The sequence below is a fragment of the Crinia signifera genome, chromosome 2 (assembly GCF_055691185.1).
Source record: "Crinia signifera chromosome 2, ASM5569118v1, whole genome shotgun sequence".
Taxonomy (NCBI): domain Eukaryota; kingdom Metazoa; phylum Chordata; class Amphibia; order Anura; family Myobatrachidae; genus Crinia; species Crinia signifera.
The window spans coordinates 154,080,912-154,099,653 of NC_139218.1; the positions used below are offsets into that span (position 1 = coordinate 154,080,912).

General features: G+C 47.9%; 1 protein-coding gene across 1 annotated transcript; it reads left to right on the forward strand.

Moving 5' to 3' along the window:
* The first annotated feature begins 7,458 nt into the window (after positions 1-7,458).
* Positions 7,459-16,593, forward strand: RPL10A (ribosomal protein L10a). Its single transcript, XM_083173149.1, has 6 exons — positions 7,459-7,602; positions 10,772-10,846; positions 11,892-11,972; positions 12,257-12,405; positions 13,908-14,080; positions 16,388-16,593. Exons 1-6 carry the CDS (start codon positions 7,466-7,468, stop codon positions 16,556-16,558), a joined length of 786 nt encoding a protein of 261 aa, XP_083029275.1. The 5' UTR covers positions 7,459-7,465; the 3' UTR covers positions 16,559-16,593.
* The last annotated feature ends 2,149 nt before the right edge of the window (positions 16,594-18,742 follow it).

The window sequence follows — 18,742 nt, forward strand, 5'->3', positions numbered from 1 at the left end:
AATGCATTGTATTGTATTGTATGCAATGTAAATCGAAACTGATCCGGATCGCCATTTTGGGATCGGCGGCTCCCTCGTTCTTTGATGGGAGCCGTTCTTTGATGGTTTTTTTTTTTACTAGATCTGTGTTTGCTGGGCTGTGTAGTACTTTTAACTTTAATTTGGAGGGGGAGGGGGCCTTCTTGTAACTTTCATTTGGGGGGGGGGGCTTGGCAATGAGCAAATTTAGTCCCCCTTGGCAATGAACAAATTTAATCCCCCTTGGCAATAAGCAAATTTAGTCTCCCTTGGCAACGAGCAAATTAATACCCCTTTTACACCGCCGCAAAACCCCGGGTCTTCAGCGGGTCAGACCCCGGTCAGCGGCAGTGTAAATGGGACACGCCGTGTCCCTTTACACGGGACTTCTACCCAGGTCCTGGGAACTGGATTGTTCGTCAGACAAGCGTTGGTCAGACAGTCACTAGGTCGACATGCAGAAAGGTCGACATGGGAAAAGGTCGACATGGAACAAGGTCGACGTGGTTTTAGGTCGACATGGACGTTAGGATGACATGAGGAAGGTAGAAAGGTCATAAGGTCGACATGGGGTTTTCGCTGTTTTTTGACCCGAATGTCAACACAGTTGACATGGACACAGTTGGAAGTGAGAATCGAACCCTCACATCGCTCGCAATGCTTCGGGCACAGTGGCTCACTTCGCTCGCCACACTATTATAATCTCACTCCATGCCCTAGTGCAGGGGTGAGGAACCTTTTTCGTGCCAAGGGCCGTTTGTATGGGGAAAAAATCCTTCAGGGGCCATATGTAAAAATTTCTTGTACAAATTGTCCTGCTGCAACCGTTCCACGCTCCGGCGCTGCTGCTGAATAGGACTGACAGTCTCCGGCTGCTGTTGATTAAGAGGAATCTCGCAAGAACTACCAACCTCTCACGAGATATCCCCTGTACGTGACTCCCAGCAAAGCCGCCAGGCGTGTGGGCGGGCCACTCAGACCGGCTACGGGGGCCGCATACAGCCCCCGGGCCTGAGGTTCCCCACCCCTGCCCTAGTGGATGGTAGGGCATGAAATACCGCCTGTCGGCACATGTCGGCTCAAAAAACAGTGAAAATCCCCATGTCGACCTTATGACCTGTCGACCTTCCTCATGTTGACCTATAACCATGTAGACCTTGTTCCATGTCAACGCAAAACCACGTCGACCTGTAACCATGTCGACCTTTCAGCATGTCGACCTAGTGTTGTTGACCTAATGTCGACCTGGTTCAGTCGACCAAACGACCGTTTCAACAGGTCCTGACCTGGGTAGAACATGACTATAACCTGGGTAGAGGGCGGTGTAAATGGGTACACTGGGTCATCCGACCCAGCTCCCATTTACATCAATGGGGGACCGCAGGTTGGACAGGGGGGCACAGACAGCCTGCGCTGCTGTCTGCTATATTCAGCAGACAGCAGCGGAGGAGGTGAATGGATGCCGGTGCGAGGCATCCATTCACCTCCAGGACGATGGCTGGAGGGGTGCACGGGGGCTTGGGGCAGCCCAGCAGCTTACCTTGGTGCTGGGCTGTCCCCAGCACGGCGATCAGTGGTCCCGGCGGGGATCACCGCGGGCCTGGCGCTTGGAGATGATGTCATTACATTTCTCTAAAATGTGCAATGTACAGAACGCTTTAAGAAGCCGCATCCCGCTGTAAGCTCCTCTTCTCCTTCTGACACCCTCCGTGTACTCCCTTGCTAGCAGCTGTACATGTACCAGAGACAGGGTATCTTCTACTCTAGTAAGCCAGTACTAGTACATTTATCAAACCATATTTGCGGCTAAATCGCTGAAAACAAACGTTTTCGGGGTTTAGCAGCAAACATTAAGTATCCCCTAAATCAGTTATTTTCAACCTTTTTACCTTGCGGCACACTGATACCCCTTTTACACCAAAAACCCTGGTCCGACCCTGGTCTTTGAACGCTGGAGTTTCCAGGGTCTGACCCTGCTTTATACTGCATTTACACAGCACTTCGACCTGGGTCGGACCAGGGTCTGCACCATTTACACTGGACCTGGGTCAGCCCTGCCTTGTCATTACAAATGGCCTGCAGCAGCAGCACCACATCACCCCCTGCACATCATCACCCCCCCCCCCCCCTGCAGCATCACATCAATCCCCCCCTGCACATCATCACCCCCCCTAGCAGCAGCAGCACCCCCCCCCACCTGTACATTATCACCCCCCTGCAACATCAAATCACACCCCCCCCCTGCACATCATCACCCCCCTGAAGCAGCATCAAATCACACACCCCCTGAAGCAGCATCACCCCCTGCACCTTATGACCCCCCTGCAGCATCAAATCACAGGCTGCTGAGGGGGGAGACGGAGGGGATGCTCCCCGCTGCTGTAACTCCCCCCTGCAGCCGCGGGGCCGGGAGTGGAGGCAGCGGGAATCAACAGTGCAGGTGGGCAGGGGACATCATCACCTGTAGAATCATATCATCACCCCCCCAGCGCGGGGTCCAGCCTCCAGGCAGCGGGGTCCGGCAGTGCAGGCGGGGGATCCATTCAGCGTATACGAAGTTGCCGGCGGGGTCCCCCCAGTGTATGGGAACTAGTAGCGGCAGTTCCCAGCCGCCGCAGGGACGCTCGCTGGTTACTTCCCATACGCTGGAGGGACCCCGCCGGCAACTTCGTATACGCTGAATGGATCCCCCGCCTGTACTGCCGGACCCCGCTGCCTGGAGGCTGGACCCCGCGCTGGGGGGGTGATGATATGATTCTACAGGTGATGATGTCCCCTGCCCACCTGCACTGCTGATTCCCGCTGCCTCCACTCCCGGCCCCGCGGCTGCAGGGGGGAGTTACAGCAGCGGGGAGCATCCCCTCCATCTCCCCCCCTCAGCAGCCTGACAGTTCACCCCAGGCCCTTAGTAGCCGCAGACACCCCTCTCCTTCTGCAGCAGCTGGGGACAGCTTCCCCAGCGCTGCATGCCGTGCACGGACCCGCTGCGGGTGCCTGGACCCGCAGCGGGAACATTTACACCGGCCTCTACACGGGTCCTAACCGTGTTCTACCCAGGTCAGGACCTGGGTAGAGGACCCGTGTAAATGGACACGGCTTGACCCCATTTACACCGCCGAAGGTCCGGGTCTGACACGCCACTGACCCGGATTTTTCAGCGGTGTAAAAGGGGTATAAATAAGATTTTAACATTGCCAAGGCACACCATGAGATCCCCACAGGGCAAAACACATTGACCCCCACAGGAAAAACCAAACCTATTGCCCCCCATATAAAAAAACAATCACACTGGTCCCCACAGGTAACACAAATAAAATACATTGGCCCTTTACATGAAAAGAAGAGACCAGTAAATAACACTTGAACTGGTGGTGGCTGTAACTAGTTTGGGCATCTCTAGATCTGGGGGCACACTTGAGAACAGCTCAAGGCACACTAGTGTGCCACGGCACAGTGGTTGAAAAACACTGCCCTAAATGTATCATCGGGGAACCGCAGCAGGCCGCATCCCCATAGGTTTCTATGGGGGATGCGAAGCTGCCCGATGTATCAACATCGGGCAACCCGATTCTGAGATGGCGATAGCCCATTGTAGTCTATGCCTACACATCGCACTGCCCGGCTCGGATGAGAGGGGTCAGCGGGGGTCTGACCCCCCGGCTTCCGGGTTAGGGCTTCGCAGGGACGGGCTCCTTTCAGAGCCCTGTCCCTGCGCCCTCGAAATTGATAAATTGCCCCAATATGATCAATACCACAGGACACCACCTTCTCACAAAGGATTATTCCCTGTATTTGTCATTGTACAAGTATATAGGTAGGCATGAGGGAAATGGTTGTATTTAATGGGTGAGTAGACACTTTTATTTTTATATCATAGGGACCCCCTCCTCCCTCCCGAAACTGGCAATGAAAAGGGGTCTTCAAGAGGGAGGCCTGATTTGTACAGTGAGCCACGGAATGTCAGACTCCACCTCCCCCTACTGCCGTATCCAGCGGGGTGTATGCCTGAAATGCTGAGGGCCTATTGGGGAGATATTCACGGGGAGGGGCTACAGGCTAATTGTAGTAGTACAGAGACCGGTAGCTAGGGTGACCAACTTTCCAATGGCCCAACCCGGGACAGGTCTGGGCGGGCTCGACACCCCCCCGCGCGCGCGCACCAACCGCCGCGCCCCGCCCGGAATGTCGGGTAAGACACTGTAACGGAAGCTGTTGCGCTATATATAAGACGCTGTAACGGGATATGCTGCACACTATATAAGACACTGTACCAGAATCTGCTGCTCTATATAAGACACTGTAACGGAAGCTGTTGCGCTATATAAGACACTAACGGAATCTGCTACACAATATAGGTCACTGTAAATAAAATAAATAAATTTAATGGGATTTCCATTCTAGGTTTTGTATGGAATTATGTAATAAGTTTACATAGTGCTGTGTAAAACAAAATATAGTAACACAAGAGATTTCAGAAAGAGAAACTTCAATAAAAAGAGTTTATTGAATCAGATAGCCTATACATTTACAGGTCACAAATAGAATTAGGCCCCAACATGTCTTTGAACAAATGAAGGTGCATTAGCCACAAGTACAAACCTAGTAGGCCCCAACATGTCTTTGAACAAATGAAGGTGCATTAGCCACAAGTACAAACCTAGTAGGCCCCAACATGTCTTTGAACAAATTAAAGTGCAATAGCCACAAGTACAAACCTAGTAGGCCCCAACATGTCTTTGAACAAATGAAGGTGCATTAGCCACAAGTACAAACCTAGTAGGCCCCAACATGTCTTTGAACAAATTAAAGTGCAATAGCCACAAGTACAAACCTAGTAGGCCCCAACATGTCTTTGAACAAATGAAGGTGCAATAGTCACAAGTACAAACCTAGTAGGCCCCAACATGTCTTTGAACAAATGAAGGTGCAATAGTCACAAGTACAAACCTAGTAGGCACCAACATGTCTTTGAACAAATGAAGGTGCATTAGCCACAAGTACAAACCTAGTAGGCACCAACATGTCTTTGAACAAATGAAGGTGCATTAGCCACAAGTACAAACCTAGTAGGCCCCAACATGTCTTTGAACAAATGAAGGTGCATTAGCCACAAGTACAAACCTAGTAGGCACCAACATGTCTTTGAACAAATGAAGGTGCATTAGCCACAAGTACAAACCTAGTAGGCCCCAACATGTCTTTGAACAAATGAAGGTGCAATAGTCACAAGTACAAACCTAGTAGGCCCCAACATGTCTTTGAACAAATGAAGGTGCAATAGTCACAAGTACAAACCTAGTAGGCCCCAACATGTCTTTGAACAAATGAAGGTGCAATAGTCACAAGTATTTTTATCTCACCTGCTTACGCTCACTGTGATGGTCCGTATTGGATCCCCAACTTGTCAGTCATGCACACCGTCGCCGTAGTCCCAGGCTCCCAACAGCAGCCACCAGCCGGTCGCCTTGTGTCACCTGATCAGATACATTTCCATAAGAATTACTAGGAACACAGTCCTCCTGTCTAAACGTATATAAGTCGCTGTAACGGAATCTGCTGTGCTATATAATACTCTGTAACGGAATCTGCTGCTCTATATAAGACACTAAGGAATCTGCTGTGCTATATAAGACGCTGTAACGGAATCTGCTGCTCTATATAAGACACTGTAACTGAATCTGCTGCGCTATATAAGACACTGTAACGGAATCTGCTGCTCTATATAAGACACTAACGGAATCTGCTGCGCTATATAAGACACTGCAACGGAATCTGCTGCACTATATATAAGACGCTGTAACGGAATCTGCTGCACTAATATAACAAGACACTCTGCTGCACTAATAAGATGCTGCTATATAAGACACTTGAATGAAATAAAATAAATATAAGGGGATTATTTCCATTCCGTTACAGTGTAACGGCCCGGGGGGGCCCCACTGGGGGGACTGGGCTGGGGAGAGAGGGAGGAGGGAGGCAGAGGGCCTGCCTGGGCGCCGCGGCCCGCGGCCAGACTGCACACTGCAGCCGACTGACTGGAACGTCCTCCTCGAGGCGGCCAGGCCTACTAGACTACTCTCTGACTCTCACTCTCACTGTGAGTGTGAGAGTCTCACACACAGGCTCAGGCTGAGGCGAGCCGCTCAGCACAGCAGCAGCACACTGACAGGAAGCACGACTCACGAGCGAGCAGCGAGCGAGGGTAGGCCGCAGTAGGCCAGAGTCTACTCACTCAGTCTCCTCGCTCTCCCTCCAGGAGTCCACGCACTGCACTGCGCTGTCTCATGCGGTGGACGGTGCGAGTGGTGACCCGCTGCCGCGTCTCTCCTCGGCTCGTGGGCCACCGTCCACGAGTCGTGGCGTGGCCCGGGCGGTGGTGGTGACGGACGGGAGTCTACGCGCCGTGGTCCATCTCCGTCTTCTTGCGCGCCTGCCCCACCCCAGCATGCGCAGCACAGCTTTATATGGGGAGTGTGTGGGAGGTGTCCGGCCGGGTCACGGGTGGCTAAATAACCAATAACAAGGAAGCGGGAGGCCGGAGGGTGGGCGTAAGAGTTCCCTCCCCTCCCCCTGACCCCCTCACACTCATTTTTATGCTGCGCGGCTGCGCCGGTAATTGTTTGCACGCGGAGGGATCAAAACCCGGGACTTTCTGCGTCCCGGCATGGGTTCCCCCGGGACGCGGGATTTCACTATTGAAAACCAGGACAGTCCCGGCAAAAACGGGACGGTTGGTCACCCTACCGGTAGCCCCGCAGGAAGGGACCCTGAGATATATAAGGGGGCAAACCCAACGTATTCAATATTCAATTATCTTCTGTGTTTACCACGCAGGGCTATTCAATTATTAGTCAATTTCCCCTGTGTGTAAAACCATAGATTCTACGGGCTAATACTGCGGAGAACAATCTATGTTAAGTGCACCACCTAGGTCAGGGTTAGAGAATCTTTGGCCCCAGCTGTTGTTGGACTACACATCCCAGCATTCCCTGCAACAGTTTTATCATGGCCAAATAGCAAATTGTAGCAGGGCATGCTGGGATGTGTAGTCCAACTACAGCTGGAGGGCCAAAGGTTCCCCATCTCTGACCTACGACTTTGCTCTGTTTCTGGACTTCCCTCTTAACGAATGATTGCTATTACCTGTTCTAAACAGGTAAGTGGGTAAGAAAGGTGTTTCCACACAGGTAATAACAATCAAACATTAAGAGGGAATTCCAGAAACAGAGCATTGTGTCCCTCCTAGAAAGGGTCATGTTGGGAGGTATGGTACACTAACTCAAACCATAAATAACTGTCTTTTTCACACAAACTGAGTCGTCGACCCGCCCAAACGACCCGTATCTTTCCACCGACCCGGATGGACCCGGGTCCGCTCAGTGACCCGTTTTGCCCATCTCTAAACGTTACATACTTTTTTACATGCCGGCGTGCCGCCGGGCGCTTTATGTGCAGCGTACTCGAATCGACGCCACAACAAATATGGCGTCAGACAAACACCGCGAGATTTGTGTACTTCTTAAGCGCATGCGCGGAAGTTCTCGTCCTTTCCGTGTGTGGGGTGTCCGCTGTCTACACCATGAGGTAGGAACGGGGATACCAATCTGTTGCCATCTGCGGTCAAAACTGCATTGCAGCTTGTCACTGCTCAATCATCTGCACACCGTATGACGCGGGTCCTTGTCGCTCCGTGCTGTTGGGGTAGCGGCAGTGACAGAGGTGGGACGGCGGTTATACCGGGTGTGCGGCCTCCTGGATGCACCTTGTCTCCATATGCTCCACTCCTGTGCGTAGGGACGCTCCAGTTATCGATTAGTGAGGCTCGCGCTGTGTGGCCCGCTCGTATGCAAATTTCTAGGCATCTACAGTGTAAACCCCCGTGTGCGGCCTGTGCCGGCCGCGTCCTGCTAGCTGTAAGTGCACGGTGTAATGAGCTTCGTTGTCCGGTCTCCGCATGTACATGGTGCTGGCTGTGTCTGATGTTTTAATGTGCTTTCTCCTGTAATGCGGCGACCTGGTAGCGCAGTCTGCCTTTAGCACAAGGTGTATTAATAACTAGGGATGGCCATCGACTATCGATGTTCCCAAAACATCGATGGTTGGGACCTGGTGCTTGATGTGTTGGGCATCGATAGTGAATGTGGATGGTCAACTAGTTATATGCCATCGATGGATGGCTTCCGATGGTAAAAGTTGGGGGTGCACTGCGTGTGCAACATCATTGCATCCAGCTGCGGCCCGCCCCACCGGGAGGTATGCTCAAAATAAACTTAAACTGGATTGATGGCTAAATTTTCTTCTGCGCAAGCGCACTCATCCCGGCCGGGCACGCTGCCCGCAGCGACCTCTCCCGTTGCTCTGCACATGCTCGGCTAAGCGATGGCAGGAACCATCGATGGTGTGAGGTAGAATGGTTTATAGCCATCGATGGTCCCTAGTACTAATGTGGGTCCAAGTTCTCACTGTTATGAGGTAGTGAACCCCTGGCCAGGCTGATTGGTCAGATGGCTGAATGCTTTGGCCAGGGGGGACTTGTATAAAAAGTATCCCCCCGGCTGTGGCATTATCTTGCTGGCTGGTTTGGCCTGGGGCTTGTTCTTAAAATACGGGGGACCTCTAGTCATTTTTGGAACCGGACCTGGAGCCTAGGGCTGGTTTTAAAAAATCAGTGAAGCCCTATTTGTTGGGTTTCCTTATTTATTATTTTATATAGTGTGTGTGTGTCATTATTTTTTTTTTTTTATATACCAGCCCCAGCTTTCAGGCTGGTGCTGGTTACGGCAGTGGAGGGGGGGACCCCATGCCTTTTTTTTTTTATTATTCCCCCCCCCCCCCCCCCTCATTTTTACTATAGTTTAAACAGGTTTTTATCGGGTAAGTGTGAATGTGCCAAAAACGGCTTTTAAACAGTAATTTACAGTTTAAAAGTAGGCAGTGGGAAAGCAGCATTAGTCAAAAGGCTGCCTGCTCTGCATGGGATTTCTTTATCTATTTTAATTAGACTTCTATAGTGAACTACAGTAAATTTTTATTAACATAGGAGATTGACTAAAGTTTAAGAACTTCCTAAATCTGGTTGTACAGTGTCTAATGGTACATCTGTCAGAACAGACTTGGGTCTACAGTCATTAGGTCGACATGACTTAAGGTCAACATGATTCTAGGTCGAAGTCATTATGTCGACATGAGTTTTTTTACCCGAATGTTGACATGGACGCAGTTGGAGTTGAAGCGCAGCCCCTCGCTTCGCTCGCTATACTTCGCTACGCTTGGCACACTATTTATTCTCCCACCACGCCCTAGTGGATGGTAGGGCATGAAATACCGCCTGTCGGCTCAAAACAAACTCATGTCGACCTAAGTGTGATCTGACAGATGACCGTTTCCCTGTCTAATATGGCCTACAATTAGGGAGTTGAGCAATGCTAATATGCTCAGTGCTGCACAGCAAAGTGCCGCTGAGTGATCTGTCAGGGCCAGTGTTCTCCTAGAGCAGTGGTTCCCAACCCTGGTCCTCAAGTACCCCCAACAGTGCATGTTTTGCAGGTCTCCACACAAATTCATAAGTGCTATAATTAGCTCCACCTGTGGATCTTTTTAAATGTGCCAGAATAATGAGTGGAAAACGTGCACTGTTGGGGGTACTTGAGGACCAGGGTTGGGAACCACTGTCCTAGAGAACACTGAACCTGGTGGGTAACTTGATTTATCCAGTGTGATGGTGACACGCAGGGCCATGCATTGATATCGCTATGCCCCTTAAAAATGGAGCGTTGTAGGGGCATTTTCTAAGCAATTTATTGTAATCGCTTAGAAAATGCCAAGGGGTAGCTATGTGTGTAGGCCCCATCTCTCAATGAGGCAAATTTATTGAGCCCAGTAAAGTGATAATGTGGCTGGTACTTTTATCACCTGCCAATCGGCTCCAACTTGTCATTTTTCAAACCCTACCTAAGTGGTTTCCAAGCTTTCTTGAATCGTGGCACCCTGGAGTATCAGAATTTATTTCAAGACACCCCTGGTCCAAATGTTTCTTATTGAGGGAGGAGAACCTCAACTTAAATTTAAGTGTGCTTATCAGTAACCCTTCGGTGCTGTTGTGTGGTAGACATAGTTGTGGTTCTAATTGTAGACTGTATATAATTGTAAGCCACCAGCTTTGCTTTGAGCAGAAATATTGTTTTTTGCTCTTGGACCACCAACCCAGGCCACTCTTTAAAGTGTCCTGAGGCACCCCAGGGTGCTTATGTACATAGTTTAGGCTCCACTGCCCTACCTGTAACTTTGCATTTAGGAGCTGGTTGGCAGATTATTACCAACCACTTCATTGCTTCACTGAGCTTAATAAATCTACCTCAACGTGTGTGCTGCTATCTAAATTTATGCTCTTGGATGTGAGGCCGTATGTATAGGGATACATATGCAATGCTGGCATTCAAGAGACATCATTAGTTGGAGAATTCAGACAGGGGCTCTGAATGTGCTCTAAGCTTGCCTTGCAGCTGCCTAAAGGTGTCCATACACTGCTGGATAGCATCGCCGTCTGTAGCTAGTGCAAACAGCACGGGCTGTGCGATGGGATGCTCGCACCTTGTAAGTGCACCTTGACTCTAATACACTATTAGTGACAATCTCATCCCAGCCTAGCATTTTACCCCTCCCCCCCCCCCCCCCCTTTAACACTAGTAAAGCATGTTTTGTGTATCAATTTTAAGAGTTGAATCTAACAATCTTTCCCTTTATGGTTTTTTAGTAGCAAAGTTTCTCGAGATACCCTCTATGAAGGGGTAAGGGAGGTACTACAAGGAGCCAGAAGAAAGAAGAGAAAGTAAGTTCATCAATACTACTTTCATATTATGCTTCCCTTTGCTCTACTTACAAAGGTTTATTTTTCTAAGTTTCATCATTACTGCACATCCACTTGGTGTACAGAAGTTTCCTCATAAATCTAGCTTCAACACAATGCAGCACAAGATGCCTGGCATGAGTGAGCTGTTAAGTCCTGTACAACCCTGCTAACAGGAGTCTTTACTTTTTTTATTATCTTCGAATTTTAGTAGTAATTAGGGATGCTAATCCCAGGGTTTGGGATTTGGAAAATGTGTTCAATCCTGTGATTGGCCTCCCTAAAAAACAAAAAATCCCACCAGCCAAAACCTGCTGGTTTACCTGCATGTGTGTGCAGTGGGGTGTAGCCTGCACAGCCTGACTACAACAAACTGCAGAGTCGCATGCCGGGGTCAGGAACAGCCTGTCTGCGCATGCAGAGTCTAATCCTGGTATTGGAAACTGACAAACAGCTGTTCAATCCATGTTATAAGAATGGTTATTGTGTATAATGGGTGACCTGGGTTCAAGGGTTGCACGGGATTCAAATCCTGGGTCCAGCCTTGGCAATGTGAGTGGTATGACAGCCTGTGTATGGAGCATGTATTGGGGGGAAACTTCTACTACATTGAAGCACTTGGCATACGGATTCAGAGACTTGATCGCAGGTTTCAAATGTATTTGGCATATTTATAAAGTCAGCACTGCGATGCATTGCAACTAGGAAAATACCCAAACTGTAGAAAAGATCTGCCTGGTGGCAGATTGTTCATAAAGCTTTTTTCATGGGTTTAACTCCCACCCTGGCCTCCTGCTGAATTCCTGCTTTTGGGTTTCCTCTGGGTACTCAAATTTCCTCCCACAAACCACTCTAGTGTTTTTAATGTCTCCCAACAAAAACAGACCTAGTGTACATGAGGGAGGGGAATATAGGTTGTAGGCTCAACCGGGGCAGTGCTGGTGTGAATTGGCAAAAACACGTCTGTAAAGCGCTGTGGTATATATGCACTATCTTACTAATTACATTTTTATTCCCCTCTCCATAGGTTTTTGCAGACTGTGGAGCTTCAGGTCAGCCTCAAAAACTATGACCCTCAAAAGGACAAGCGTTTCTCTGGCACAGTCAGGTTCGGAGAACTTTTACTTTCACCCAGCATTTGCCTTGCATCACCCTCTTGTTTCTGTGATGGAGAGAAATCACTGGCAAATATGGGTAGTTCAGTTCACAATGGTTGAGGAAGTGAATTGGACGGACTCCTACCCTGGGTCTTAAAATATGAGGGGAGGTGTGGTTTGGTCATGTGTCCAATACCCACCGAATAATGCTTCGGTATTATGCAAGGTTTGTGTCTGGATAGAGCACCTCGCATTCTACTTTCATTCTTCTAAACCTTTCATGTTGTATTCTCAGGCTAAAGTCTACACCACGACCCAAATTTTCAGTTTGTGTTTTGGGAGATCAACAGCACTGTGATGAGGCTAAAGCAGTGGACTTGCCCCACATGGACATAGAAGCCCTAAAGAAATTAAACAAGAATAAGAAAATGGTGAAGAAGTTAGGTATGTGTATTAATCTACGGCATTTATTTATGTGCCTATGGAAATGTTGCCTGTGCTGTCACAATATTATGTAGTGCTTGCTACTCCTACTAGCACATTCCATTAAAAAGCAAGCAATGGCATTAGGAGTGGAAATGCTTTTTAAAGAAAATGTTTTGTGGCATGTACTAAATAATGGGATTAGACTTTTTACACTGGCGGTTCACAACATGGGATATGAAGTACATGTTAAGTTCACCTAATGCACACTAGAGTAAACTTTAATTTAAGAAGTCATAAAATTGGCGGGCGGGCATGTGGGCAAATAGCGTTGGAGTGATAATTAAAAAAAAATAGCAAAAACCTGGGAAACCCCTCTTTGATCAATGTGTAAATGATCTCTTCAGCCATAATAGATAAAATAAAGATATACCGTATATACTCGAGTATAAGTCGACCCGAATATTAGCCAAGGCACCTAATCTTACAACAAAAAACTGGAAAAACGTATTGACTCAAATGGGACCCTCACTCTAGTATAAGCCGAGGGGGGCTTCTTCAGCATAAAAAATGTTCTGAAAAAGTAGGCTTATACTTGAGTATATATGGTATATTTTACCACTCTGTTGTGACTTGACAGCTTTGTTTATGACTTGTGGACAGCAGCTTTTTTTTTTTTTTAAACTGCTGTCTGGTACTTTGATGCCCCCTTCTCACTGCAGGTCTTAAACGGTATATTGCCAGAGTTAATTTACCGGTTAAAGTTAACCGGTATTTCAACCCGTTTCCAAAGCAGAGTCCTACACGTTTCAGAGCCGTTTTTATGCAGTGAGAATGGCTCTGAAACAGTATTTAAGATCCTACACTAGTCCTCCCCTGGTACCTTGCAGTGGGCATTCAAGGGCTCCTAGTCGGCAGGTCCCAGGCTGATTGCTGAAAGCATCATGCAGGAGGAGGCTGGTGCACAGACAGCGGGGGCACTGGGGATCCGGGCAGCGCGGTCTGTGCTCAGGAGGAGGAAGCAAAGGAAGGTCCATTAGGAGATTGTCATTTCATCGGCTCAGGTCCCTGTCGTGAATGTGAAATAGTGGAGCCGTTCATTAGATATGCGCATATGTAATATTCTGGCCCACTATTTCCCGTTCGCGGCAGGGACCCCCGTAGATGAAATTACAATCCCCAGTGCCCTTGCTGTCTGTGCACCAGCTGCAGCCTCCTCCTGAATCATGCCGACTAGGAGCCCTGGCATGCCGATGCCTACTGCGCTGCCCCGATGGATTGCTTCCAGGTACTGGGGAGGGGGGGAGCGAGGGTGGCAGGTACCAGGGGACACGAGGGGATTAAACGGTTTACTCCGATGTGAATGGTACTTAAACGGTATTTAAAATGGTAATCTACTGCAATGTGAAAGCTAATACAGTTTTACATAGTTTAAAAATACCTTTTCTTTAAACGACTTGGCAGTAGGAAAGCAGCATGAAATACCAAACGTTTATAGACTTGTGTGTTTTGTTTTTTTTCAGCCAAGAAATATGATGCCTTTTTGGCCTCAGAGTCTCTTATTAAGCAAATTCCTCGTATCTTGGGACCTGGCTTGAATAAGGCTGGAAAGTTTCCCTCATTACTGACACATAATGAGAACATGGTGGCTAAAGTTGATGAAGTGAAATCCACAATCAAGTTTCAGATGAAAAAGGTAAGGAGTAAAATGTAGACCATGTAACCAATCATCTGCTTTAGGGAAGTATACATGTGTAGCATGCCTTAAACTTAATTTGTTTGGGTTTGCTACTGTATTAAATAAGCTTTTCTTTCTCAAGCTTTGTCTTCTGTACATGTCATAGTTTGAATATTGTGTTTTTGTTAGAGAAAATCTTAATCTGGCATTAAAGCTTTTTAATCCCTTTCAGAAAGACCTGCTTGCCAGGTCAAGCATATGTCCTGGGGCAGCCCATGTTCTTTGATATAAGGTTGTCCCTGCTTTTTGAGCAGTATTTAAGTTCTGGCAATGGCAACCAGAGTTGACCCTTTAAACAGCCCCTTGTTGACCAATTAAAGTATAGACCAGGGACAGATTTATTAAGCTTGGTGAAGGGATAATGTGGCTGGTACTTTATCACTGGCCAATCAGCTCCTAACTGAGGTTACAGGCTTGGTTTGAAAAATGAGTTAGGAGCTGATTGGCAGGTGATAAAGTACCAGACACTTTATCACTTCACAAGCTTAATAAATCTACCCCTAAATGCTGGACTTGTTGGAATGTGGGTACAGGGCTGCGATAATCAGAAACCATCCTGTGCTTCAAATGCCAGGTCTTCCTAATGTGCCAAGGATAGCTTCCTGTGTTAAAGTAGTATTGGTCAGATGCTCATGAACTTAAACCTGCTATGGTTCTGTCTTCTGATTAAAGTCCACCTCTCAGGGGTATGTTATGAAGGTAATTATTCTGACCACGAGAACAGGTTTTTTCCTGCTGTGGCAGCCCAGTGAGTCATCCCTGGAAAGATTATGCCCCAGAATCCTTTCCCAACCATCTCAGAGCACAAATAAGCATCTCTTTGATCAGATTTTGCGGTGGAGACCGATAATCTGTAAAAGACCATACAAGATCATATTTTAATGATCCGTGGGTGGAAGTGTTGCCCATTTTGTGGGGAGGGGCGGTTTTAAGTTGATTGGCCTACGGGAGTACGATTTGCATATTGGGCTGTACCACCCAGAGGTGGGGGAGTTTGGGGATTTCTGTTCAGGATCTATAAACAATACATGGTACTCTTTACCTAGAACGGCGCCCACGATTGAAATCGGGTAAAATCGCGGGTACATCAAAATCGGGTACCCGCGATTACCGCGATTTTCCCATAGGGAACAATGTTAAAAAGGCAGATTGACCGCGATTTTAGCGTTAAATGCCTCAATGCCCGCGATTTTTACATAGGAAACAATGTTAAATGGGCCACAGAGCCCTAATAGTCCCCCTGAAGTCTTAAATGGCCCCCAAAATTTTTAACGCCACCCCACGATCAACGCGAACCCGAAGCGTGGCGAGCGCAGCGAGCCCGCGAGGGGCGGCGGTACGCGTCCTCCGACCTTTTTCATGCCCTACTATCCACGTCGGCGTGGAGTTGAGAATAGAATAGTGTGGCGAGCGCAGCGAGCCACCGAGCCCGAAGCGTGGCGAGCGCAGCGAGCCCCGCGAGGGGACGCGGATACCTTCACAGGTAAACGCGTCCCCTCGCGGGCTTCACAGGTGTCCGCGTGGCCACGGACACCTGTGAAGCCCGCGAGGGGACGCGTTTACCTGTGAAGGTATCCGCGTCCCCTCGCGGGGCTCGCTGCGCTCGCCACGCTTCGGGCTCGGTGGCTCGCTGCGCTCGCCACACTATTCTATTCTCAACTCCACGCCGACGTGGATAGTAGGGCATGAAAAGGTCGGAGGACGCGTACCGCCGCCCCTCGCGGGCTCGCTGCGCTCGCCACGCTTCGGGTTGGCGTGAATGGTGTGGTGGCGTAAAAAATTTTGGGGGACATTTAAGGGTTAATGGGCTCTGTGGCCCATTTAACATTGATTTCTATGGCCAAATCGGGTGGATTGAGGCATTTAACACTAAAATCGGGTCCATCGCGGCTTTTAACATTGCTTCCTATGGGAAATCGGGAGCATCGCGGGTACATTTATGGCCGGCCGCGACGCGACCGACGCGATTTTTCAGGTTTAACATGGTTTTCAATGGGAAAATCGCGGGCATCGCGTCGGTCGCGTCGCGGGCAGGCATAAATGTACCCGCGATGCCCGCGACGGGCGCCGTTCTAGGTAAAGAGTACCCAATACATTATAGGAAACATGAGAGATCAGACACCTAGTCATATTTTACAGATTTTCCTTTTTTGCATCAAATATGTAAATATCTAATTTTTTTTTTTTTTAATTATTTTAAATTATTGTACACTACATAATGTTACTGCTTGGTAGTGGTAACACCTTATGATCTGCTTCCATCAGGTTTTGTGCTTGGCTGTGGCAGTTGGCCATGTGAAGATGACAGAGGAGGAGCTTGTGTACAACATTCACCTTGCTATCAACTTCTTGGTATCTCTTCTAAAGAAGAACTGGCAGAATGTGAGGGCCCTGTACATAAAGAGCACCATGGGCAAACCACAGCGTTTGTACTAATTTGTGATATCAATAAAGTGCTTTCCTATACATTCTGCTGTTGTGAAATCTGGTTTAATGCTATTTTTAAGTCATGCAATTTTTAGCAGCCATCCACCTAGATTTGCACTGTCCATGCAAAACACTCCAAACCTGGTCTACGTTTGTCTTCAAATTGCACATTACAGTATGTCAACCAAAGGTTTTCTTAATCCTGTATTATGCATCTCTATACCATCACTGCAGACTTCTGAATACATAAATCATAATACATTAAAGTCTCATCCAATATACCGGTGTGCCACCCGACAGCTTCCCAGGAGGCTCACGTGCAATTTGACACTTTTTTACATGTAATTTGTTGCAAGTAGGCTCCTGGGGAACTGCAATGGCGGCAGGAGTATAAAAGAAAAATGGTCTCCCGCTGGTACCTTGCTTGGCAATTCTGCAAGTTTGTCTCCCAACTCTGGCCCAAAACGCTTATGTATGATATCTGATCCCATGCGTAGTCCTGTACGCATTGACCAATCTGCCAGAATGTTTAAATTGGGCCCAAATTGCATAGTGTATAGGGTCCTTAAGACTTATTTCATTACTATTACTGATCCTTTTTGCATTATAACTTTCTGGCCTGTCTCAAATTAAGACTTCAGAATTTTTAGTTTTGCTATATAACTAATAGCAATGTCAAAACATGAGTGCTCAATTTCTTTACCTTGGAAAAGGCTAGAAAGTTTGAGCATGGAGTTAGAACTTTTCTGCCTGAGCTTAATATCAAATAACATAGCTTAGCTGTTGGAGGCTGGAAGATTTCCCTCGGACTCTCCCAGAAATCTGATCCTAGGCTAAGTTTTTCACCCCTGACCGCTTTAGATCAGGTCAATGTTTGGTGCAGCATCAAGGGTATTTTTGGTCAGGTGGATCTGAAGGGGCCATACACTGCTGTGATGGTCCCAGGCAGCAGGGACTCATGCAACCCATCACAAATTGTGATGATTGCATGTGACTCTGCTCCCGGGCTGCTGCCGGGAGGGAGGTCCCTGGCCGGGTGGCCAGCAGGTTCGACCACCGGCTTGCGTCCCAAGGCACACAGGACCACACATTGGAACTGAGAGGACCTTAATCTGACTTGATTTGTTAGAATATGATTACATTTGCCCAGTGTATGGGAGCCCTGAGACTTGGCCGCACATCTGATCGAGGAAGCTCAGAATTGGCTCCATGTAAATCTGACAAATCTAGTCGATGGGGGGGTCCTAAAGGCTGGGTACACACTTCGATACATTTGCAGATTGGGTAGAATCTGTCATGGCTGTCACAATTGGGCTAAGTTGAGCAGCAACCACAGCTCCTGTAGAGTTTACAGCAAGTTGTCAGATTGCCTGCACATAACACACGATGAATGTAGTGATATATGGCTTGCATAAAAGGATTTTTTTTTCCCCATTAACAGTGATCTTTATAGGTCATTTAATAGCATGACTGATACATTGGCCAGTGTGTATATACAGGCTTAGTCACATTAATGACTATGTTCAGCAGGGCTTTGTAAGCCATCAACAGAAAGGAGGACATGTTAATGATTGCTGTGCGGTTTGTTAAACTGCCACCTTGATCCAGGTTAACTATTGGTAGAAAGTCCTTTTGAAGGAAGGTTTATTAGCCCAATATGAGGTAAGAATGAAGGAAGTTTACCTATAGAATGAAGTTCAATCTTTTCTTACACCTTTTAAATCGAAAGAATCATGCAACAGATCCAGGCTCCAGAATAAATCTGACACCCATGGTCAGATTAACAATGGGGTGGATTGAGCTGCAGCTCTAGGCCCGGCATAAAAAAGGCCAGTCATCCTGACAGCATGATTATCACCAGACAGACACCAGCTGGCCATATTTCATAATTATGAAAACATAAATTGTATAAATATGTAAAATTGAAATATTTTCTTCTACAATTCCCATGGCAGCCATAATTCTGGGATATCCTCCCTTTAATTTAGACTGGATGTTTTTCCACTTCCTGTCTTAACTAGTTTGGATAGGTAGGGAGTGTTTTTCTTTCCTGCTAGGGCTTATCTCTATTATAAAAGAAAGGTGTGTGTGTGTGGTGCGCAAATCAACAGCGGCTGGCACAGGGCGGTCAGGCCCTAAAAAGTACAATGGTAAAAACAAAGGAGTAGTGCCTGGGCTGGCTGTTCCAAATAA

Excerpts from the sequence above, each read along its gene's own strand:
- RPL10A (XM_083173149.1), top strand. The coding sequence starts at position 7,466 with ATGTGCAGCGTACTCGAATCGACGCCACAACAAATATGGCGTCAGACA. Across the intron at positions 12,406-13,907 it reads GAAAATGGTGAAGAAGTTAG|CCAAGAAATATGATGCCTTT; the intron begins GTATGTGTATTA and ends GTTTTTTTTCAG. Across the intron at positions 14,081-16,387 it reads TCAAGTTTCAGATGAAAAAG|GTTTTGTGCTTGGCTGTGGC; the intron begins GTAAGGAGTAAA and ends TGCTTCCATCAG.